Below are 26,791 nucleotides of genomic sequence, written 5' to 3'. Positions count from 1 at the left end.
AACTTAACTGATCATAGGAACATAAATCTAATAACATATACTCTATATGTATGCATGTTTACAGGAATTCAGTTAGAGGAGTTCAGTCGCATGTATGACTTACATTTCACACACACTGATGCATCTAACGATCAGTGCCCCTTCTTTTACAAGAAACCCAGTGAATGTAAGTCCAAAGGATTGCTCATTATTTTTCTGCATCCATTGATTCATCCTCTATACTGACTAGTCTCCCAGTCTCAGTCCAAGAGTCCATCCCCATAGAAATGCCACCACTATGTTAGATTGTAAGGATAGTCTTACTAAAATGATGCACAGTGTCTGATTTCCTTAGCACATGGCGTAAGGAATTGTGCCATCAGACCAGAGGATTTTGTTTCTCATGGCCTGAGACTCCTTCAGGTGCTTTTTTGGCAAACTCCCAGCAGGCTTTCATGTGACTTTTAGTAAGAAATGGCTTTTGTCTGGCCAATCTACCATAAAAGCCTGATTGCTGGAGTGCTCCAGTGATGGTTGTCCTTCTTTAAGGCTCTCCCATCCCCACAAAGGAACTCAGGATCTCATTTATAATGACCTTTGGGTTCTTGGTTTCCTCTCTGACCAAGGCTCTTTGTCCATGATCAATCAGTTTGTCTGAGGGGCCGGGGCTGGTTATATTCTTGGTTGTTTCAGATATCTTTCATTTCATCCATGCTACTGTGCTCTTGGGTTTTTTTAATGTTGCAATTTTTTTTCTTGTATCCTTCCTCAGATCTGTGTCTTGACACAATCCTGTCTCTCAGATCAACAGTTAATTTTCTCAACCTAATGGCTTAGTTTTCACTCTGACATACACCATCTACTGTGAGACCTTATAAAGAGAGGTGTGTGCCTGTTCCAATTATGTTCAATGAAGTCAATTAGGCTTGGACAGATGGACTCCAAGCAAGGTGTAGAAGCATTTTAAGGATGTTCGATATTAGCAGGATGCACCAGATCTAAATCGCAAGTGTCAAGGCTCTGCATACTTAGACTCCCAGTAAAAAGTTTGGACACACTACCTTTCTAACTCCATCGTCTTTTCTGATTTTTATTTCTTTTTACAATGTAAAACAACCCTAAAGGCATTCAAAAATGCAGTAATCTCCTTTTAACAGTTTATATTGAGATGTGTCTGCTACTGTACTTATGCTCTGTAAAGCCTTCATAACAGTTTTAATCTGAGGTGCTGTTCATTGGTGATTTTTGAGGCTGGTAACTCTAAATGCACTTCTCCTCTGCAGCAGAAGTAAGTTTTGGTCTTCATCATGATGCTCGATGGGTTTTCTAAGGGCATTAGATGATACTGTTCTTGCAAGGAATATTTCATCACATCTGACCTTAATTTCTAAAAATTGTTGTTGTTGGTACCTAATCACCAAAGACCATAGGTGTCATTTTATGGTTTATGTCCTATCATGAAGAAAATAAATCACTAAACAAAAACATTGAATTATAAGGTGTTTCCAAATTTACTACTATTGTATTTAAAGGGGATCAAATTCATTTGTTAATTTTTTACAATTAATTAACGAAACACTCCAAACAATTGTTTTGACTTTTTTTTAGCATTGTGTATGAATGATGAGGGGAAAAGAAAAAAAAACTTAAATCCATTTTAAGATTACTGTGAAACATAAAATGTGAAAAACCTGAAAGTGTCTGCAAGTCTTGCATCGGCTCTGTATGTGACTAAGAAGTTAAAAAAAAAAACTACAAATGGGAACGAAATAAAAGTAAAAAAAGATTTGTACTTCAACTATATTTGTAAAGAAAAAGTAGGTATGTGAAAGGATTTTTGAGCAACAGAATGTACCAGTGTATACTGTAGGTAAACCATTCTTAAAAAAGGAGGTACTGTACACCAACTTGTCACAAAAATGCATCCTTTATAAAGCAGAATATAGATTTTCAAATGTAAAAGCCTTACAGCTGTATGATTTTCTAATTTTGCTGTCTCAGACTGTATGCACATCATTAAAAAAATCATTAGTCATGGTGGTCTCAGAAGGCATAATGTGACCTGCTCACTAAAAGCCAATTTACTGCCATTGTGACCAAAAACAGCTGACTACAAAGTTCTGGCAGTGTCACAAATTAAAATACTAAAATTGCACAGCATGACCACACAGGGCGCTCATCTAAACGCCATCAATAGAAGAAAAGCATGGGATTATGCAAACCTTGCGAGAATAGTTGAAGAAAACTTTTAAAAATAATTTTAAAAATAATAACAAAAATGAACAAATACATATAAATGCACTTGACAAAACTGTTCTTGCAAAAACTATTACAAAAAGTCAGGCCTCTGTGTCTTAAAAAAACAACTGACTGTTGTTGTTGTTGTTGTTACATAATTACCTAATTCCATATGTGTTATTCAATAATTTGAAATCCCCAATATTGTTGTAGAATGTAGAAAATAAATCACTAAACAAAGAAATTTGCAGGTGACCCCAAACTTTGAAACGTGTGTGTGTGAATATACACACACGTTTCAAAGTTTGGGGTATATATATATATATATATATATATATCCCTTAATTAAAAAAAAAAAATTCTATTTATGTGACTCTGTTCTCTGAATAAGCTTAATTGATGGCATAAAGCAGAACATAATGGCTTTTGTTATTTGCTGGTCTTTTATAGAATTTGACCAAGATATAGGGATCATATCTTGTGTAATGAGTAATAATTTTTTTTTTTTAAATCTGCTTTATTATTACTTTATTCGTATGAAATCAAAAACAATCCCCTTACTTGGAGAAATTTAAGCAAGTCTTCATTAAATCAGGTTCTAGCTGCATGTATTTATTTGCTGCTTATTCATCTGTCATTCATAAGTCCTTTAGGGTTCTCACCAATAGTTTCCATATCACCGGAGAAGCTTTTTAGAACACTTACTGTACAGTAGGTCAAGTCTTAATTAATCAAAGTATCCCAGATGAATATTTTTTTAAGTTACTGTAAATAATGCAAACATTACGATATTTAAAAAAGCCAAAGCTTTCTTGAGATTTCCCTGAAATGCACTATAAGCCTTTGCATCTTAAAATGTCTTTGAAGAAGATGCTTTGTGGAAAAAGGAAAAATGTTACATTTTAATTTTTGCTACCTTTAGTGGGTATGCTGTGTGATTTTGCTTACTGAAATTACTCTCATTTGCATATGTGCAGAAATGCCTTTAAGACGTTTTAGTTAAAACTTTAGTACCAAAATGAAACAACCATACCCCCAAGTATTATTCATTAGACACAGCCAATTTATTCATGTATTCTACTTTTTACCTTTTCTGTTTAACAAATGGAACAAAATTAAAATCTCTTGGACAGGACCAGCACTGCATGCAGTGGCCGGGTAGTATACTGTAGGATGTGGCAACCCACTGATGGCAGGACTCAAACTCAGATCCAAAAGCCAATAATCTAGAACCTTAGCCATCTGATACACCACTTCCACATCTTATGTTTAATGTATTCAACTTATCCAAAATTCCATCTAAAAACTTTTTACAACGAAACTTGCCATTCTGCACACGTTGTGATGTTTCCTCATTCATCTTAGTATCCGCACTAAACCAATGTTACTATGGGTGGCCATTAGGGTCAAACTTAATCATTATGATAAAAAAAATACAGTAGTAATGCATTAAAATTTCTAGACTAATCACATGTGGTAATGTGTTAACATTGACAGTCCTAGTCTATTTATTTTATTGCAATTCAATTAACAAGACATTCAGCAAATCATTTTATTACAATGAATAAAGTGAGTCAATGCTGCTATTTAAATTATATAGAACCCCGGCTGTCTAGTTTTAAGGCAAAAGTCCACAGAGATGTGGTACAAAGGTTCTAGTTAAGTTACTCATCCTTCAGCATATTCTGAACAAGTGGGCGAGCGCACGTGGGCGAGCACACCAAGAATGATGCAGACTGGAGTGGTTGACCCCGACAGAGCACTCTTTGTTTTGCTGTTGGAAGGGGCATTTTACTGACATGAATTGTGCTAAATTATTTCATTGGACAGAAAAATCATTACAAATTGATACTAAAATCTTCTGACTGATCACTTTTATTTCATGATGAAACATTTCTTTCCTGATTGAAGTGGCCTTTTCTAGGACCCTCAGTCTCAGACCACTAGAGTAAGCTAAAAGGCTAGAATGAAAATGTGAAAATGAAAAATTATATACATATTATTTCATCATGTTGTCATTGTTACCACATAACTGAAGCCCTGTGGAAGATTTTAGGCTGCAATCTTAAATCCCTTGTTTAATGTTTAGTAACACCCAGATAGTGACTTATTACTACAATTTGTAATGAATACTAGTGGTATACAGCTTATAATGCAGAAACACAATGTCATTATCTAACTACAGTACATCAAAGGAACATATAATATTTATTAAGATCTTTAAATATTTAGTAATTTATTCTGAAGCATACTGTGCTCATTACAACATACAGGTATTATTTGTTGGACTGGTGGCAGGTACTGTATGCTGTACTGTAACCACTGCTAACTTGGATCAATTGTCAGTGAAGGAACCAACCTCAGTCACTGAGGGGTTGCACGGGTCAGTGCACTCCTAGTGCTCGTCCAAAGCCTAGATAAATTGGGAAGTGACTAAGTCAGGAAGTGAATATGGGGTAAAACCTATGCCACATAATCCAGTTTTACTTGGAGGAAAGACAAAAAACTATGAGGAGAGATATAAAAACAGCAGTGATTTTATCTGCCAAGGTGTGCATAAAAAGTTCTAAATTATGCATAAGTTGAATTAGGCATAACTGCCAGTACAGTATGTACAGAAAAAAATTCTATTTATCAAATGTGTGCACTCAATGAATGAAACTCAATAAATTCCATATATTCTGAATCCAATGGCTATTTTAAATAAAGACGGCACCAAATACCACAAGTGCAGAATTTTGTACAGATGTACAGATACTGCTACACAAGGTATCACAAAAGACAAAACAAAAATTATTTTTTTTGCATAAATTAACATGATTAAAAAAACATTTAAGATTTAATGTATTTATTCTATTACATTATAGTAATATATAGAAAACATCCAATGGTCCTTAATATGGTCTTTTTATTGCTACTGTATATTTGAAAATATAATCCATTGTATTGTGAGCAATATGAATGTGTGTAAGACACCATCATGTCATTATTCAACAAGAACAGTAGTTGTTTGGGAAATGCCCAAAATAGACATGAACCTACTGTAAACTGCAAATTACTGGGCAAATTAAAATGTTTTTTATCCTCTTAACCCCACATAAAAAAATTACCCCACAAAACTGCATGAGCAACAGATTCAAACATAATCATCAAAATCAATAATTATGTTTATTTTACACATATTTAGATAGCATTATATCTTTTTGTGAAGTCAGTAACTATTCTATTACTTTTATGCTCATATGATTGACATTTGGTGCCTGTGCTCATTTCGATGCACACTGATGTGTTATACAACTTAACCTCTTCAAGCTTGTTATTCAATTATTCATCTTAAAGCATTTTATTCATTATGTTCTTAATATGAACTGCAAAACTTACAATGGTAATGAATAAAATCTGAATCTGACCCAATATATTTAAAGTGTATGGGGTTAAAGAAACACTTTTTTTTTTAATTAATTGAAAAATCTTGATTACATTTAAATTTTATTATTAATATTTTCTACATTTAAATCCATGTTGCACACAGAGTAAATAGTCATTTACAACAAACCTTTGGTAGATGAAGAGGTCCAGTGTTTGGCTGTAGCCAACCTTGTAAATCTGGTGTACATCAACCTAATGAAATGTACAATACAACAACAAATCAATCCCTGTCGAAATAAAGTGTAGTTTTTTTTTTTTTTTTTTGACTGTACAAAAAAATGACATTTCTTTGATGTTTCGCCAACTCTAGTAATGCCTTCCGTTCATCATCATGTGAAACACTGAATTGCAACGCAGCATAGCAGTAACCACTTCCAGAGAGGATACATCAGCATCACTTCGCTAGTTAGTGTTCATATTTTGACAGGATAAAAAATGGGTACAAAACACATGCTGGTAGGCATCATCTTGCATAGTTGTGTCTTATGAAAATGCAATATATTGCAAGTTTCAAAACATAGGTAAAATGTATTAGAATTGATTTTCAGCATTTTAGATTCAATTGTCTGTGAATAAAAGTAGCAAGCATGAGCCTAGGAAACTTTTGTATCATAATCTGTGTGGTACTTTAAAAAAACAAAACAGGTCATTAACGTACTATTGCATGGTTGTGTTTCCATTGCATATGTGAATATTAACTATTAAATCTCCTAAATAAATAATAATAATAATAATGATAATAATAATAATAATAATAATAATAATATTATGTCAGATAACAATAAAAGAACATGTGAGTATATGGGATTTGGTCTATGGTATTTTTTTTGCCAATGTGACCATTTTTTCAGTCATGTTTTTATAATTGGTTTAAATGAAACAATAAAACTAATTTCATCATATTGGCAAGGTTTTGCTAAAAATAAAAGATGCTCTATAATAAATGTGCATCTTGAAGCTTGTCTTTGTTCATTAAAACATAGTAATGTTAAAAAGTCTGAAAATGCTTTTGGTTTTAAGCGTTAAGATTTTTAGAAAAGCAAATTTAATCATATTTTAAAGTTAGGTACAATCTGAATTCTGGAAATGTTAAGACCTTTTTATTTGGAATAAAATGGAAACTAAGAACATGGAGAACATAATAAACGTTTAATTTATACTTTTATCCACTAAATGAGCAAATTTTAACTTTAATGCCTGCTACAGGTCTCGAAAAAGTTGGGAAGGGGCAACAAAAGACAGAAAAAGCAAAAAATTATGAAAAGATTCAGCTGGGAAAACCATCGAGCATCAGGTCTGTAAAATGATTAGCTATAAAAGCGATGTCTAAAAGAGGCAGTCTCTCAGAAGTAAAGATTGGCAGAGGCTCTCCATTTTGTGAAAGAGTGCATAAAAAGATAAAATACTTTAAATACAGCTTTCCCCAATGTCAAATTGCCAAGACTTTGCAAATCAGTACAGTACATAACATCATCAAAAGATTCAGAGAAACTGGAGAAATCTCTGTTTGTAAGGGACAAGACCAAAGAACTTGTTGGATGCCCGTGGTCTTTGGGCCCTTGGACTATACTGCATTGCTCATCAGCATGATTGTGTCATTGACATTATTAAATGGGCCCAGAAATACTTCCAAAAAACACTGTCAGTAAACTCAGACTATGTCCACACATAGCTGGGTATTTTTAAAAACGGAGATGTTTCTTCTTCGTTTTTAAAAATAATTTTGTCCGCACGGCCTACTGTACGTTTTAAAAATATTTTTCTCCACATGAAAACGCAAAATGCCCTGTTAAGTGCAATTAAGAGCTTCCTTAATCAACAGGGGGCCAATCAGAAGCCTAGACAAAACGTTCTTTGCGGGGTCTGTGTTGTCCCAGTTTTGTACAGTATGTAGCAGCAGTGAGCTTAGTACAGTAGTACATTCATTCTATTCATTAACATAATGTGTGAGTAACAGCGCATGTACAGTATGTGCATGCATGCAAAAAGTCCAGTACGCAACGTTAACACAGTCACTAGATTACTGTGCGTTTGTCCACCATTGCACAAAAAAAAAATCCTCATAAACAAAGCTGACGTCAAATCAAGGAGACAATTTCATCATCGGCACAAGGTGATGTGACAAGAAGCCAAAATTTCCGTTTCCCCTGTCCACACAACACCACTGAAAGTGGAGGTTTAAAAAATCTTCACTTTCGACAGAGCTTTCCAAAAGCTCCGTTTTCAACGACCAAAACGTTGTTTGCGTGTGGAAAAGTGTTCTATGGTTAGACGAGTACAATTTTGAAATTCTTGTTGGAAATCACAAATGCCATGTCCTTCGCGCTGAAGAGGAGGGAAATCTTCCAGCATGTTATCAGCATTCAGTTCAAAAGCCAGCATCCCTAATGGAATGGGGTGCATAAGTGTATACGATATGTTTTGGAAGGCACTATGAATGCTGAAAGATATATAAAGGTTTTAGACAACATCTATTTCAGGGAAGCCCTTGTGTATTTCAGCAGGACTACGCAAAAGCACATACTGCAGCTACAGTATGGTACACAAAAGAGCATGGTTTTGTAATAAAAGAGTTTGGGCGCTGAATTGGCCTGCAGTCTAGATTTTTTACCTTTCGAGAACATTTGGTGCATTACTGAACGGAAAATACGTCAAAGACGACCATGAACTCTTTAGCAGCTGGGAACTTATATCAGGAAAGAATAGGACCAAATTTCAACACAAAGCAGAGACTACCATGGTGGTAATCATGCCTTTGTCCCAACTTGAGACCTGTAGCAAGAATCAAATTTTAAATGAGCCTTTTTTCTGCATAAAATCGATACATTTCTCAGTCTAAACATTTATGTTCTCTATGTTCTTTTCTGAATAAAATATTGGCTCGTGATTTAAAAGGCTCTTAGTTTTCATTTTGTTCAAATTTTAAAACTGTCCCAACTTTTCTGGAATTTGGGTATATACAGTGTATCTACAGGTATTCACTTGTGCATCATCATCATCAACAAGGGCATTGGCATTTTTTTTAATCAGTGTTAAATGCCAGTTAATAATAGTTATTAATAGGAAATGCTTTTAACTAGAAACAAAAATCAACCTTGGTTTTGACATGGTTTACTTCATTTGCTCAAAATAACACAAATGAAAGTGCATTAACTAGTTTTATGCCATCAGACTGCCTTAATGTTAAAGGATATTGGCACATAAATTGCATATTTCGTTTTCGTTATAATTATTGCAAAGTTCCCAGAAATTCAGCAATATTTCAAACTCAACATAATCACATACTGTTTTGGCAATGTGGCCTATTCTGGTATAATTCTTCTAATTTAAATTTTTTAATACATTTTCACATAACAAAACCAATAAAAAAAAATGGCACAAAGTAAATTTTTTGTATACTTCAGTTATTTATTTTTTAAAATAAAGCACTAAACTCACCGAAAGGTAATATTTCTGCTGCTAATTTTTTTTTTTATGTATGGCTCAAACTCAATTTTAATCATTTAGCACTGTTCAAAGCACTAACAAAGATTTAGAAGCACCCACAAAGGTGTTTGTTTGACCACAATATGTACGTATTCATCTGGAATTACATAAATGCATAAATATGTGCATCTCTGTGCATTTTCCCACAGTTTCCACATTGCTTTACTACCTACCCAGTGGACACACATGCAGCGCTTATCGGGCACTGTACATCTTAGTTTGCTCCAGTGCCGATGGAAAGTTTTCAGGGCCTTACAAGCTTTTCATATTTTGTTACATTTCACACTTGTTTCAAAATAGTTTTATGTCACGTAATTCTGCACACAATACTCCACAATGATAAAGTAAAAACAGATGTTTGGAATGTTTATTTATTTATTTATTTATTTATTTATTTTCAATAATGAATAAATAGTTGAATATCTCATTTCCATAAGTATTCATACCTTTTGTTTTGCCACTTGTATTTAAGATCTTAATCCTTGGTCTTTAAAATGGTGCATCTTACTCAATCAGTGGTCCTTGAAATGCTACTATGTCCACTTATGACTAATTTAATTCATTGGACATAATTAGGAAAGGTACACACCTGTGTGTATATATAAGGTCTTACATCAATCCAAGGGGCCTTATAAATAAGGTCCTGAGGTCCTTTGCGGAGAGTCTTTCCGAAGAACAACCATCTGCAGCAATTCACCAAACACGCTTATATGGTAGAGTAGCCAGACAGAAGCCATTTCTTAGTAAAAGGCACATGACATGCTGGGAGGAAAAAAAACACCAAATGGACTCTCAGACAAATAGAAACAAAAATCCCTTGATCTGATGACACAAAACTTTAACAATACAATCCCTACAGTTAAAAACCGTGGTTGCAGCATCATGTTGTGGGGATGTTTTCCTCAGACTGGGAGAGCAATGCTTAGTAAAAAGTTTCTCTAGAATGCTCAGGATCTTAGGCTGGTCTAATGGTTTTTATTTTCACAAGACCATGATCCAAAGTATACTGCCAAGAAAACACAGGAGTCCCTTTAGAACAACTTTGTGAAAGTCCTAGAGTGGCACAGCCAGAGTCCAGACCTAAACCTATAAGAGCATCTTTGGAGAAACCTGTGGCTATGGCTGTGGTTATTCAATCTGGTTTAGCTTGAATAATTCTGCTAAGAAGAATGAAGAAACTTTCTAAAAAGGTGTGCTAAACTTGTAGCATAATTTACAAACAGACTTGAGGCTGTCATTGCTGCCAAAGCTGGTTTTTACCAAGTACTGTAAGTCATAAAAACTCATGTAAATGGGCTACTTCTACTGTATGTTTGTAATATAAATTATCAAAAACATTTCACACTCCTGTTTTTCAGTGTTCAGTATTGTGTGCAGAATAATGAGAGGAATAAAGGATTTAAATCTATTCTAAGATCACTGTGAAACATTGACTATAGACTTTTTACTTTCATTCATTACTGTTTTTTCTTCGTTTTCCTTTTACTATTATTGCTTTTACTATTATCACAATTTTTATATTTAAATAAAAAAATTAAAATAATTATAAGTATATTATAATTATATAAATGTATTACTTATAGTTATATGTTACGTTTATTCATAATAATATATGTATGTATAAATACATTTATATAACCATAATAATAAATTGTGGTAGGCTGTTAAAATAGAGACTATGAATGATTTATTGACAGCTAAACACTTTCTAAAAAATAAATAAATAAAGAACCCTGTAAATTCTAGCACAAAGCTAACCAGTTCTAAAGGATAATATGATCAAATGCTCACCGTTCCTTAGCCTTATTTAGCAATGAGGTGATGCCGCTCAGCACCTTCTCTCTCAACACAGCAGGTGATTTGAAATTGAAAATACTGTTTATTTTTTAGTACCTTACTCTTCTTTTTCATCTGTATTTCTTTTCTGCTCTATTACCTCTTTTCCTTTTTTGTTTCCTAGTTCGTGTGTACCCATAAAAATACAGTAGAAACTGATCATCATAACCTCCAGTCTATAGTGGGATCACTTAGTGTTAGTGTTACGATAGTGAAACTGCCTTTAATTGTATACAGTAGTATGTATACTTTATACTTAACAAGGGTGTCAAGTCAGGCCATAACCAATGGGGTCATTACTATTGTATGTTGAACAGGAAGTTTATTTGGCACTAAACACAGCTCGAGACACAGCTTGTGTGCTGGCACAAAGGCAAAGATAAGATAAATAATATCATAGTTCAGGACAAAAAATTTAAGTAAATACCTTCTCAATGACCCATACCTTCTCAATGACTGTTTTCAAAAAGCTATGACATGTGAATTACAATATATTTTTGCATCTGTTGGCCTGCAAACGTTTTAGATGGTAAATAAACAATAAGTTGTTTTCCATTGTTTTAGTTGTGTTGTATACCAGAATAAATAGGAGGGTCAGAAGAGTGAAATTGTAATTATACAGGGTGGGTAAAGAGTAACTAGGCATTCCAAATAGGTTATATTTCTAATACTTGTACAACTTTATTGAAACAAATTGTATATATACTTTATTACATAGAAAAACGAAAGCATATATATGAATTTTTTTTTAATGTAAATTTCCTCAAACAGCCGGGGATGAAATGGTCTTTTAAAGGAAGTTGTTTGGGATATTGCTAATATAACATTATATTATATTGGGATAAAACCCTCATAAATCCAAGCCTCCAAGTCCTTCAGTGTGCAAGGCTTTGTCCTGTACACCTCCTCCTTTGCGTAGGGTCACATGAAATGAGATCTGGAATTCTTGGAGGCCATTCATGAGGTCCGGTCGTCCCAGCAAACTTCCTGGAAAATGCTGGTCTTACCACACATGCACACTTAAAGCAAAATAGGGTGGTGCATCATGGGATGGTGCTCCAATGATTAAATATTGCCTAGTTAATTTTCACCCACCCTGTGGAAGAAAATGATGAAGTTGATAAATAGGGAGTGGTCCCACAATAGTGACATATTGGATAACACCCCCCTTAAACTCAAATTCCACTTAGGGATGGTGTAAAGAAGGATGGAGCAAGTAGTCAAGCAAGTGGAAGATGGATGCCAGTGAGAGATGAAGGCAGAGGAAAGGGAGGATTTATACTGGGGGAATTTTTTTAAATGAGTCACAGGTTCAATGCATGTGCTCCACTCAGAGGAGATTGGCCCTGTGATAAATGGCTCAATTTGAATCGCTTCAATTAGAGAGAAAACTTCTGCATACTGATTTGGGTGAAGAAGCAAGAGGAGACACAAGTGTTTACATACTCACCTAAAGCTAAACTTGATGCCAAGCTCTGCCTTTTCCTAAGCTGAAGAAATATATATGAGACTGCCTCTGTCTCTTCTCTTTATCTTTCTAAAGCGCTATGTTATCCTCTTAAAAACGCTTCAGACATGGAGAAGCAGGTGGGCCTGCCGTGCATTGATTGTGTTCCTCTTGTCTGCAGCCAGCTGGAATGCTAACGTGCTCATGCGTCTTCATTACACACAGAGACAGTAAGACAGGTCCCTTCAATACACTGAGATCATCCCTCTATCAAACTGCTTACATCGTGACTTTTGGAGACTTACCCTTAAGGAAATGTTTTAATTCCGTCCTATTTCTTGACCTTGCTTTCAGTGTGCAAGGTGGGAGACAGAGTGCAGTGAACGAGAAGAAAAAAAACTATAACTGTCATTTCATTGCATACTCTGAATTCGTAAATATGACCTGTACTGCGATAAGTTAATTAAGATAAAGGCTGTGAATAAGCAGCATAGAGCAGTTATATTTCATTACCCCACTTAAATAGCATCTTATGGGATTTGGATGTATTATAGGCTACACAAGTGTTCATTAAAACATTATTCATGATTAATACTCAATTTCATACAAGTTAAACCTATAGCATCCAAACTGGCATAAACTGTATATGCCACAATCAATCATCTTTACACAAGGATTGCATTATCTTTTTAATAAATTACAGTATGTTCACTTTCCTGAGAACAGTCACCAATAGCAAGTTCACCCCTTATTCATGTGTATACACACACCCTTTTACTTACATTAATACACCGTTGTGAAACATTTCTGAAACATTGGTTCATAATATCATATATCTTAAAGCAATTATAAGCCGTCATTCCCTCCGCAGGCTCTCTTTGATCTCTTTTTATTTTAATAAGATAAAAAGTACTATTTTTCACATTACAAAGACACCAGGAATCACTGTCCCTGAAGTCCTTTTTCCTATGAGAAGACGTTCCTATATCTAAAATCCAAAAGGGCTTTACCGTGAACTTTTAAAAGTGCTGACAGTTAGAGCTTACAAATAAATGTCACCTAACACATCAATAATCACCATATTAACAACTAATTAATTCCTTGTGCATGTCATTGCTATATAATTAATAATGAGGATAGATGGACATATTGAAAAAGAAAGAATGTACAAATGAATAAAAGAATGAATGAATGAGCTCCAGATGTTTCACATAAAGTAACAGCAACAAAGCACTGCTATTCCAGAATAAAGATTATTTGCCGTTAATGATATCAGAATATTGATGATGATGATGATGATGATGAGTGCGGACTTGTGGTATTACTTATATAACTCTTAGAAGAGTGCCACTTTAAGATAAGGTTTGCAGTAAGTGGACATGCATGATTAGCACACCTGAGCTGAGTTTAAGCACACAGAAAGCTGTCCATCTTTTTGTGAATAAACAGTAGCCAGATTTCATTAGGAAACACGGCTTGTGCAGGTGTGTGAGGGAGGGCAGTAATGCCTAGACAGAATGTTCAAGCACTGTGGAGGCAGTAGAGCGTGATATTGAGCTTTCTGTCGTGTTCACCTGTCAGGAGTAAATGGGGCCTTTCTGCCGAAACACTCCACAGTCACTACAAAGGCGCTCAGCTATGACTGCCATTGCCGCTATATCAGGTGGGGCTGCCAAGACATAGGACAACACTTAATACTTCAAAGCTGCATAGGGTTGCTGTTTACTGCAAGGCTTCCCCTAAGAACTCTTGGAATTCTGGAAAGAGAACCCCACTTTATTCACTTGTTTCTTATATTTTTTCTTTTAATTTACTTACACTAATAAGGCATAATGATTACACCATATCATCAACACTGATTATCAGTTATATTCCAGTATACTGGTGACAGGGTTGAGGGCACCTAAGGCTCACCCCTGCCTGTTGTTAACAATAGGCCATCCCGCCCAGTCTGATTCCAGAGAAAAGTCAATGCAGCACAAATGGTCAAAATGTTCCCGATCCACAGAGGCTTCACTTAACTAGCAACCCACAGCATGCAAAGGAACCAATGACATCATTCTAGTGTCAGACACCAAAGCACAGCCAAGAGACCCTGCAAAACCACAGCCCAGAGGCCAGAGCCACCGTGGCACGAGGGAAACCCAAAACCTGGGTGGTTTTAGTTTTAAGAATTTTAATGTGATGGCTGAATAAACAGGCTACAATCATTTGGGTCGAGTGGTAATATTTAATATCACAATTTTCTCTTAATCTATTCAATTCAATAAAATTTTATTTTATTTGTATAGCACTTTTAAGAATTGGCATTGTCCCAAAGCAGCTTTACACAATCAAAATAATTATTTAAGTTTGTACGTAATGTGAATGTGTATGAATCAAAATGGTCAGATAGTCCCTGGTGAGCAAGCCGAGGGCATCAGTGGCAAGAAATAACTCCCTGAGATGGTAATAGGAAGAAACCATGAGAGGAACCAGATTCAACAGGAAACCCATCCTCATTTGGGTGAAACAGAAAGCAGTAAATGATCTGCATTTATACAGTGTGTTAGTTGGCAGGCAGTTCAGCATAACAGTTGATGTTGATTGATGTTAATATGGAGACCAGTTAGTTATTGAAAACTCAGGTAGACTTGTATGAAGTTCCAGTCCTGAACTATCGAACAGTCGAGTCCTCAGATCTGATCATTTACCAGTTTTTACACACAATGTGGCCCATATCACAGCTACCAACAGGGCATAGGGAAGGCTGAAACATACAGTAGCTCCTCCAAATCCCATGCATGCAAGTCCGTTCAACACACTACAAAGACACAAATGCTACCCTCCCCCTTTTGCATACATAGGCATACAGATGCCCATAATTGATTAATGATCACTGTAAAGCTTTTGTTTGCACATTGAATGCACGCTGGGATCGTGGTGTTAGCGTTCGATCCAATAGTCCACTATTATGTCATCAAAAACTGAGTGTATGTCTGTCTACTTGTGTGTGTGCAAATCTAATTAAATATATGTATGCTTATTTTGCTTGTGCATTTTAATAAATATGCTTTAAGGGAGTTATACTGTATGTTCTTAAGGTTAATGCTGGTTTTGTCAGCACATGCATACTGGCTTTTCTCTGCTAGATGCTGGTAGCCAGGTTGATAATATTACTATGCAATTTAAAATCTTCCCCTTTGTAAAGCAACAGCTGGATACTTAAAGGGTAAACATAGAATCATGCCTTGTACTAAGTTGAGCTTTAGTAAATTTGTCACAATTACAAATCAGCATACAATACAGTTTTACTTAATTATGTAATGTTCAGTTAAATAATGTCATGGTGAAATTGTGTCCTTTTGGTCATCCATTGTTTAAGCATGTGATTTAAAACTCCTGTAGCATCACCTAAGGAACATTTGTCTATTATTATATATGTTTTGACTTTTATATTTTTAGGCAGTAATCTGTGTTTTTAGGAACATTCAAATATAAAATCCATATTTTAAACTGCACAAGGCGACCCAACATCTCATATGCTTTTTTTTTTTGCATTTTTTTTACTTAGCAACTATTTTTTTCTAACATAAAAGGCTCAACAGCTACTGTCATGCTTTGCCCTGGACAATGAACTTTTCCGCCAACTGGCAAATTACATCTCACCTCAGCTCAGGTGACATGCTCCATGTTTCACCTTCCCTGAATCTGGTGACAAGCAATGAAACAAGCCAAGTGAGATGAATGTATGTGTCTGGCATTGATGTTGCAGTGTGTCCAGGAGCACAGTGGGTGGTGGGGAATTCAGTTGGGTCTTCAAGGGTGAATGCTTCTTTTTTTTATAGTGGAGCTGGATCTCAACATTTTATTCCACATTAAATTATTATTTGAATTAATAGCACACTATTTAAGGGCAATGATACACAGGGTTGGCATGGGCTACATGGCTGCACACACATCTATCAAAGTCGCTGGTGTGGATTGGAATAGTAGCGAGAGGTGAAGAGAGCATATAAAGAGCTCACGAGCAGCACCAGTGCCCTCTAATGATGGATCGCTGGGCTGCTTTTTTGCAGACTATGCACTTGAGCAATTAATTGGTTTGTGTAAAGTGCTTTGTACCATGCAGTGTGTAATATAAGCTGATACTCGTGAGTTTATGCTTTTTCCTATTGAGATCCGGTAGCAGCTTGTATAGTGCATTAATGCCATGGTTTCTGTCAGAGCATTAACAACACAGTGCCTTATGATGGTGCTGACTCTATTTGAACCATATTTAATTAGTAATTAAGCATACTGAAAAGACACATTGATTACTTAGTCCTTGGCTTCCAGTTTGCAATTATATTTTAGGTTGAGCCACATAATCACCATGTCATAAAGTGAACAAAAAGATTCTGTAAAATCTTCATTACTTGCTGCTTTAAATTTTTTGTATAACTATGCTCACTGACTATTTAACACCCATTCACATGCATCACATATACCCAAATATATATAATATAATATAATATAATATAATATAATATAATATAATATAATATAATATAATATAATATAATAAACAAACATGTCCTGTTTTCTTTTTATCTGTCTCTGCAGCCTGTGAGCTGATGAATAGAGGCATCCTTGCTCTGGTAAGCTCAATCGGATGCATGTCTGCAGGCTCACTTCAGACCCTGGCCGATGCCATGCACATCCCACATCTGTTTATCCAGAGAGCACCAGCGGGCACACCTCGCTCCAGCTGCCCTCCAACCAGCCACGGGCAACCCGATGACTACACACTCTTTGTTCGGCCTCCTGTGTACCTGAATGATGTCATCTTCCAAGTGGTGATGGAGTACACCTGGCAGAAGTTTATAATCTTTTATGACACAGATTACGGTAAGAGCATTATGCTGTTTTGGAAGAAATGTTCAGTCACAGTAAATCAAGAATTGAGGATGTGAATTAATTTTGACATTTTGACACTAACCCAAGAGACTTAGTTCATTAGCTGGGTTGATAAAAACACAAGTGTGCCATGACCCACAAGTGTAAAAAAAAACATCAGAAATTGCAGCAGCAAAACCAGAAAGTCAACAGCAGGAAAATAAATATAGCAAATCAAAAACAGAACAGGAGTATCTTTATTCAACATCACATGCATAGTGGTAATTGGACATTGCTCAAGAGTATCACAATAAAAAAGTAATTGTGCATTTTCAGTATGTTAGACTATTTCTGCTGTACAAAGCTGTCTAAAATAAGGTCAAATGAATGTAATTCATAAGCATAAATAAAAACTTCAGGAAATTTAGTTGGGCATGTTGTAAACCTTCTCCAGCTCTTCATTTTCCACTGTCTCTCCGAATGATGAGTGCCATTCTGCACTCAGATGTGATCTTCAGTAAGGACCTACTGTAGCCTGTCTTATACAGTAAAACCTTGATAACAAAAATCATTATTACTAGAAACCATACATTATTTGGATCCAAGCATTTTGATTATCTAAATATTATTTATTTATTATTATGTCTTATCTACAATTTTCCTTTACCCAGGTGTTTGTTTCTTTATCAACAAAGCAAGCAAGCAATTTGCTTTGCATTACCCTAAGGGTATCTGATTCTTTTTTTGTAAAGATTTGCAATCATTTGAATCAACTAATTTACACTATATAACCATCGCATACATATGATGCACAGAAAATCTATAAAACACGGTTTGCTAAGGATAGAACTCATTGAAGAACTTGAATGGCTTGCACAAAGACCTGACCCAACCCTACGGAACTCCTTGGGTATAAATTGGAAGTCCTTGGCCTCAGTAATGCTTTTGTATTTGAATGAGCGAATCCCCACAGCCATGTTTTAATCTTTCCAGGAGAATAGAGGTTATTATGACAGCAAAGGTGAACTAAATCTATAATTGGATGTTTAACAAGCACATAAGGGTGGACTAATTGGTCCTGTTGGTCAGTGTATGGTGTGAAATCACATATTTCCATAAGGCTTTTAAGCAACATAACAACAGCAAATATAATTTCCTTAATTTTCTTTTTTTTGGACATTGATGATTTAGAGTTCTCATTAGCCAAAAGCAGCATAATGATTAAAGATGTGGCTTATGATATCATCAAAAACTTGTTGAAATTTACGTTCTTTGGGATATGTATCCGAATCTATCTATTTTTAAGATTTACAATTAATTATTTTTTATTAATATTATTTAATAAGAAGAATTATTTCTTTAATTTTAATTATTATTTTTGGTTTATAATAATAATAATAAACATAATAATAAACATGGTAATAATAAACATGATAATAATAAACATAATAATAATAATAATAATAATAATAATAATAATAATAATAATAATGTAAGTAGTAGTAGTGAGTACTGTATCTGTATTTATTTCTCATGCATTTAGTATGGGTTTATTTGCAACCTGTTTGCATAAATTGGCATTTTATTACCCTACATTTTAAAACTTTACAATTACATTACAGAATTTTACAACTAGGTAGCTTTTAGTTAGTTATTTTACTAAAAGCTACCTAGTTGTCAAATTCAACTGAAATTATTGTTATTTATTTTAATTATTTCCAAAGACGTCTGAACAGTTGAGATTTTAGTACATAAAGCACAGCTGGTTGACAAATGGATTGAGAGACGTGCATCCATGCATGTGAAATCCTGTATATAGCTATCCTTTAAATACACACACACACGCACGCACGCGCACACACACACACACACACACACACACACACACACACACACACACACACACACACACAAAAAAAAAAACCTTTAAGATAATACAGCTATTTAATTCTATGTAGTAACTAAATTTAAGAGCTGCATTTTTCCGTCACATGTTATCACACATAATGGAGAATGAGAGGTTTTGCTTATGGTTAACCATGCAGGGTCCTGATAATCACAGATATTATTCATAACCTGTACTTGGTCACTCCGCATCGACACCATCCCTCATTGTGTTTAGAAAAAAAAATACCATGTGGTTATTTTTATTGTAGCTTATTATGTTTCCACATCAGTCTGCCCCGTGTAAGGATACGAGTGAAGGAATCAGAAAAAACAGGCAAGAAAAATGGTGTGTGTACAGTATTTGTGTTTGTGTGTGACAGAAGACTAGAAAAATGTCTGTGTATTTCTGTGGTTTAAAAAAAAAAATTGTGAGTGTGGGGCAGAGACACCATCAATGAACTCTGTAGGTGTGTGTGCATGTACTTGAGAGTGTGTGTGTCTGGTATTGAGAAAGAGAGAGAGAGAGATAGGGAAGCTGCACAGCTGCATGTGAGAGAACTCCATCTTCCTGTCAGTCCCCGTGGAGGCCATACTCGACTGCAGCAGGATAAGGCCACGATAAATAAGTGGCTGTCTCTAAAGAGAAACGAATCGGTTTTCAGCTACATCAGGAAGCCAAGTTTCTCACACACTTCTCCATAATGAAGCCTATGAGATCTCCTTCTTCTTCCTGCCTTAAGCTCACTGAAAGCTTGTCCAATGATTCGGAAGATAGATCCACTGGGCATTAGTTGAGCTCTTCTTCTAATCAGCATTTTTTCACAGACACAATTTACCCTTAAATTGCCTTGGCTTCCTTTAAAATAGCTTTTTGGACAATTGAATGTGTTGGTAAATTGATTTCTGTTTCCTCATCGTCCTTTGCTTTCAGGTTTAGTGGTGAATGCAGAAAGCTTTACAGTAAAAGGGCTGACCTGACAAGCCTTCGGCAATTTGGCAATTTATTCAGTTCTATTACAAATATTGCTTTTTAATGAGTTACCTGGAATATGCCTAGTATCTGTTTTTTTTAACTTAGTCAAGACTATATACCAGACAAAAAAATTATAAAAATAAATAAATAATGGTTACACCTCACTTTTATTTTAGCCCCCTTCACACGCCATTACAGCAGTGGTCTCCAACTTTTTTTGCACCACTGAACAGTTTTATGTAAGACAATTTTTCATCGTACACGTGTAGCAAAGCATAATAAAGTGCATAATAAACATAACATACCATGTATTTCTTATGTTCAGTCTGCTTCGTAATTTAATTTTCGTCACTGCAGACAACCCCGTCTCACAAAGAAAGGTTTGTTGAAAATGGAAGCAAAGTTTTGGGAAAACAGGTACAGATGAAATTAATGGGTGATAACTTGATGTTAATCTCTTTAGTCAAAATGGAAATAAAATACAAATTTATATTTTTTATTCTTTTCTGTGCAAAATAATACCAAATAATCCAAGACCTGGTGGTTGGGAACCACTGCATTACAGGATCCACTATAAGATGATTGTACTGTGTTTGATTTTCAATCCTTTTACAGACATGTGTTTCCCTTTATCATTAATGTACTCAGACCGTATTCTGCCTTCAGCTCTCAGAGATCTCAGAGGTCTGCTGCCTATGGCTGTCTATAGTCCGAGCTAGAACTCAAGGGTGACCATGGCTTTATAGTCAATATCGAGGGTGGAATAGTTTACTGTTCTGACTACTGTATATATTTTTTAAATCAGAGCTCAAACCATACTTCTGTGTTAGCCTTTAGATTGTGTTTGTTTTTCGGTTATCTTTTTTTAATAAAAGAATTGTATGTACAGCCTTTGTACGAGGCAGCCATGGTAATAGAGAAAGTTCATCCTGGGGATTGCCTTGTGCTTTTGTGGGAAGTGGTTAGAGTTCATCTGAAGAGCTGTATAGCATGCTTTTTTCATGCTTTATGCCTGAGTCTGCAGCCCACAAGGGAAGGCGGTTCAAAACATGAAGAGAGAAGAGAAAGATGGGGTCAGCATGAATGTTCTTTATTAAGATCTATGAACATCTATGAACAACCCCAAACCATATTTTTCTGGCAGTTTTTTCAGTATGCGTTTACTGGCCTCCTTACCATGCCATCCATAGTTTCATACCTATATTTACGTACCCAGAGAGCAAAGAATGGTATAATCAGTTATTAATTACATGTAGCCAACTGCAGGATGTGGTTGAATTAGCATGCTCACTGTCTAAATTTTAGGACTCCGTGCTGAACAAATGAATAGATAAAACAGATAAAGTAAATCAAATTTTGTCCCCCTTCATGGATATAATTAGCAATGATTCAGGCGAATGACCCAATTATCCTTGCGTCAAAGCCAGCTGCCCACTTTGCCCTAAGCCAGACCCAAGTTAAAAAAGAATGTCTTTGGAGATATTGTAGTTTTCCTGCTGTATTGATTTTGCCATTCCCAGATTTTACGCTTATCTAGTTCAGTAACCTAGATTTTCACACACAACATGCACCTGTTGTCTCACTTGTGGCAGGCCGGTTTGTTTTCAGCACTGTCATTGCCGGTATGTTTCAGATAGCATAGTCGAAGCATTAGACACAAAGAAATATTGTCTTAAAGTCAGGATTGATGCAAAGCACAGAACATTTTAGCTCACTTGAGCCTTAGCCCTAGCTCTTTGGTCAATGACAGGGTCAATGACAAGAATTAAGCAAAGAGATGTAGGCAGGGAAGTGTAGATGTTAAGAGTTTATTTAAGAGAAAAAGACAAATAGGAACAACCAAACCAGAACGGATGAACTAGAACAATAAACTTAATTGAACAGAAACAGTGCAGCAAGAAGAATACAATATATACAATAATCTTTATTAAACTGCTTGCTCACGCACCATTAGGGGCGGAGTAACACACTCGGAGGAAAGCGCTAGCCGCTCCTTCCGCGTGCACGAGCTCACAGACGCCTCTGATTGGTTGTGGAGCCGTGATTAATGTGGGAGCGCGAGTACCTCTTATCCCTCCCCCCTGAGAGAGCTCGGCCAATCAGCTCTCTCTAGACCTCCGGCTGTGAGAGGAAAACAGCATCACCTGGGGTTTGAACCAGCGATCTCCGGATGATAGGGCAAGCACTTTACAACTGCGCCAATTGGAGGCATACAGTATGTACTTGCTGAATATTCCATTATTGATTTAGTCTCATTTAACCTCCACTTTTCTTAATCAGCCTAAGGATCATTAGTGAAGTCATGCACTGATGTCACTCAAGAGAGGTGGCCTGGTACATAGTCGCTGTTCCAGTTTTCCCAAAGGTGTTCAGTGGGTTTGAGGTCAAGACTATCCTGTCCACTTGATGTTTTCTGTGCAGATAAAGAGGTACATAAAAAAAACATGGTTTTTCAAGGGTAATGCAGAAGAACTTAACCCTTTGGCCATATAGTATATTTATTTTTATTAGATCTTTTGTTTGTTTTTTGGAAATTTTGCATTTCCATAATTTAAAATTTACAGCAATTACTGGAAAAAAACTCCTTTGGGTAAGAATGATAAGGATTGCGCCCTGGCAAGGTATTAGTATTTAGGTGATTAATCATGCAAATAACACTTTATATTGCTTTGGTCTCATTTTATATATGTCTCTGTGAATTTAATATTTTAATCTGTGCAGTTATACAAAACTAACTTGGATATACATTTGTGTGACATAATAACCCAACCAGTACGTTCAAGCGTTACAAAGTGGTGCTGAGATAGGTCTTTTTTTTTTTTTTTTTTTCAACTTGAACATTCACGTTATTGCTTTGGAGTATTTCCTGCACAGTGGCGACCCACAGAAAAGCCTGGCATGTAATTTGACAATACAATACAATGCAGTGGCACATTAACTGGACTGTGCAGTTACAACAACTACTCTCAAATTTGTAAAACTACTATTTACTTATGTTACTATTTACTAATGTAAAAGTTTGGGTACAGCACAGCACGGTACACATACCATGTACAGACAGATTAACATATGGTAAGTATTAAGTAGTACAGTATAGTGTAATATAAATGATTCTACTCATTCTACTCTCAAATTTGTAGAACTACTATTTACTTATGTTACTATTTACTTATGTAAAACTTTGAGGACACACAGCACGGTACACGTACCATGTACAGACAGATTAACATATGGTAAGTATTAAGTAGTACAGTATATTGTAATATAAATGATTCCACACAGGAATAAAGCTTGTATTGATGAACCAGAAGTTCATACAGATGTACTTACTATACCATGTGTAATTCAATAAGAGACATAGTGCTTACACATTGTGAACGTTCTATCTGGATAAAATGAATAGCAGATAGAAACACAAAAACATGTTAAGAAACAGAAACAATATCCAGCACCACTTTAGTTCCCCAGGAGTGGCCATTCTTTTTGCTCCAAACAGCACAGATGTATGTGTTTCAAATTAGACCTCTGAGAGAGCTGTAGCAATATGGGCAAAAAAAATTACGTTGGGGTGATTTCTTAAAGAGTGATAAATCCAAGCTGGTGTGGCAAAAATATATGTTAGGTTTTAAATGAAGATGAAGTGTGTCCGAGCTAGGTTTTAAGCTAAGAGAAGTAGAGTTTTAGCTTGTTGTGTCCGCTGCACCTTGATACACTTACCGGTCCGGGCCCGATCGACCGGGAGAGACAAACACACACACACACGCAGGCATGATGTCTGAAGATCTCTGTTTATTCTCAGCAAAGAGAGCACATTTAAACGGTGCTACGTCCCGAACATCAAAAGAACCATCATTAACATGTCAGTCATAGAGGGACCCGGAGACAGACAGGTGAGAGGAGATACATTTGCATTCTCCTGATTAAACAAAAGGATTCTAGCAGACAGGAGCCATTTGGATGTCTCCTCGTCTGGATACAGGATATAGAAGGTGTTACCACAGAAGACATGAGGAAACACAGTGAGGGGTCTGTTCTCAGAGCACAGGAATCTTCTCATTAGATTACATTGTCTTACTACTTTATAAAACCTTACAGTGCCCCCTTAAATTCTAACAGAATTTACAACAGTTTATGGCATAGAAGAGATTTACAAAATCAAATTAAAAAATTTTCACTAATCAAAACCCTGTGCCTGTGTAAAGAATGAGAAGATATGCCCCCTTTTGTGGTGTCTTCATGACGCCTGTGGTTCTATTAAGCTACAGGAACTGATAATGAACTTCCTCTCTGTAAGTTTAATATTTACCTCTAGAGACAGAGCCCTGAAATTCAAACCTCCGTTTAAGAATTCAGCAGGCCATCTCCAGCCCTTCTGGTCTTTTATCAATAGACTCCATTCAAAACCAGTTCCCCAGACCATGAAGCCAAACATCTCTCTCCACAATTGACTAGGAGAGAGTAAAAGACTTCAAGTCTGACTAATCTACCTGTACATCAGATATAACATGTGAAGGTGCCAATCATAACTTCATACATCAGATATAACATGTCAAGGTGCCAATCATAACTTCATACAGTCTATAATGTGTGTACAATTCTGCCATGTGTGTTTTCAGACTATTACAGTAGTGTGTACTGTATGTGTATGGGGTAAGGTGAGGAAAATCAGTGTCCAAAACATCCAAGTCATCTTCCAAGCTGATCTCTTCTTCGACCCAGATACTTTACGTATAGTAGAGAGTCAGTTGGAGCCCATAAGAGAGGTTACTAGCACTTCATTATGGGCCCGTGCTTTTAAGCCTTCACTACAGAAGACACGTATCAGCATATGAATTAGTAAAATCTCAGATTAGAGTTACATATGGATGATTTAGTGATATCTCTGATGAATTGTTCCCGAATTCCTCCTTGTCTGATGTTGCTATGAGAAAGCCTTTGGTTAGATAAAACAACATTCATAAATTTCATTGGACACAGTAAAGTCAACCATCAGCTGATCCAATGGAATTTCTGTATCTAAAATAAAACAGAAGGTTGTTTAATGGCATCACACATTGTCACGATTTGTTATGCGGCCTGATTCCTTCCAGTGTACTTTTGTTCTGTTGAGGAAATTATGATTAAATCTTGCTGCTGCTGTTTTTCTGTAAAAGCAATATAGTTATGGGTAAACAAGAGTACAGTCATATACAACATGGAAGACATGAATCTTTTTCACATACAATCTGTACTAATGTTTGTCATGTTAGGTGTGTTAGTTTGAATATTAGTTGAAGTCAGTCAGTCAGTTCTTTGTCTGTGTCAGGAGTGCACATTGCTCGGTCACGAGCTCCCAAGCCGAGGCTTGTGCTGAATTTGGAGCAGCGGAGCTCAACGCTGCATAATTTGGGATCCAACTTGTGCCAATAGTTGGTTATTTCTCAATCAAGAATTAATCCATTTACTTACTTATTTTTGTTACTGCAGTTGTTACATTGTGTGCACACATGTAATAATTTCATAAGCATGCTTTGATTGTTGGTAAATTGTAGTGTATCAAAGTTAGGCGGACACCTCAAGATGATCGGGTTTAATTACGGACACGTTAAGCTCGTTTTATTGAATTATTTCAGAATATATACCTTTTAAAATTTATTTATTCATTTTTTTTTTTTTTTTTTTTACGGGTAGTGTGACGTTCGAACAAAGTGTATAAGTATATACTGTAATTTATAAGGGTATTATCAAAAATGTGCAATATCTCCGCGTTCCTGATAACACTATCAGGAATATGGATTCTATTTCAAATCTCACGTGCCTCTACACCTTTGGAGATTATTCACACACTTATCAAATACCACAATAGTAAATTAATAAGTATATATTTAAAACTGAAGAATACTGTAATTTATAGGTGTATTATCAAAAATGTGCAATATCTCCGCGTTCCTGATAACACTACCAGGAATATGGACTTTATTTCAAATCTCACGTGCCTCTACACCTTTGGAGATGATTCACACATTTATCAAATACCAATATAGTGAATTAATAAGGCATTCGGCCAATCTACCCTGTTTCTGAGAACACTCTCAGAAAAATGAACCTCAGGTGCGCCGGGCTGAGTCCACACGCCTCTACGTCAGGGAGACAATAAAACTCATGCACCTCCCACGTGTATAACTGCAACTGCACGCCGCTCCCTGTTCCAAAGAACACTCTAAGGAATATGGCTATAACCAATTAATTTATTCATTTTCTAGCCACGCGCCTCTACGCCAGGGCCAGCTTATACAACAAGTGCACGCTACAAATGCCTCACTAAATTACTAATATTGTAATGCATAAATTACGTAAACAACAGAAGTTAGCGAACGTATAACTTTTAAAACACCCCCGAAGGAGCGCGTCTCCTCTAACGGGACGCGGTTTTGATGACGTAGTTACTTTGCGACGACAGCACTGTGTATGTTTTAGCTTATTGCTAACAACACTGGTTCAGTTTTAGTTTAAAAAAACTTAGTTTTACCTATTTATTTCAAATAACCACAATCGCTACAGTTGCTGTAATTTTATAATCAATAAATCAACGCGAGTCATGTCAACACAACGCGAGACAAAAACTAATTAAAACGCATAAAGTTTCTTTTTCTTATTTATTATATATATATATATATATA

The 26,791-nt window shown here is 35.7% G+C and overlaps 1 protein-coding gene across 4 annotated transcripts in view; it reads left to right on the top strand.

Annotated features, from left to right (window-relative positions):
• The window catches only part of grid2 (glutamate receptor, ionotropic, delta 2), a 547,500-nt gene that overhangs the window by 272,339 nt on the left and 248,370 nt on the right, over positions 1 to 26,791 (top strand). For all 4 annotated transcript variants that reach the window (XM_053504059.1, XM_053504056.1, XM_053504058.1 and 1 more), the window contains exon 3: positions 17,000 to 17,284. In XM_053504059.1, the coding sequence (XP_053360034.1) occupies positions 17,000 to 17,284 (285 nt within the window). The remainder of the gene's footprint in view (positions 1 to 16,999; positions 17,285 to 26,791) is intronic.

This window comes from Clarias gariepinus, chromosome 9, assembly GCF_024256425.1.
Source record: "Clarias gariepinus isolate MV-2021 ecotype Netherlands chromosome 9, CGAR_prim_01v2, whole genome shotgun sequence".
Lineage (NCBI taxonomy): Eukaryota > Metazoa > Chordata > Actinopteri > Siluriformes > Clariidae > Clarias > Clarias gariepinus.
The sequence above is the reverse complement of the archived record's forward strand: the minus strand, read 5'-3'. Positions and strand labels throughout refer to the sequence as shown.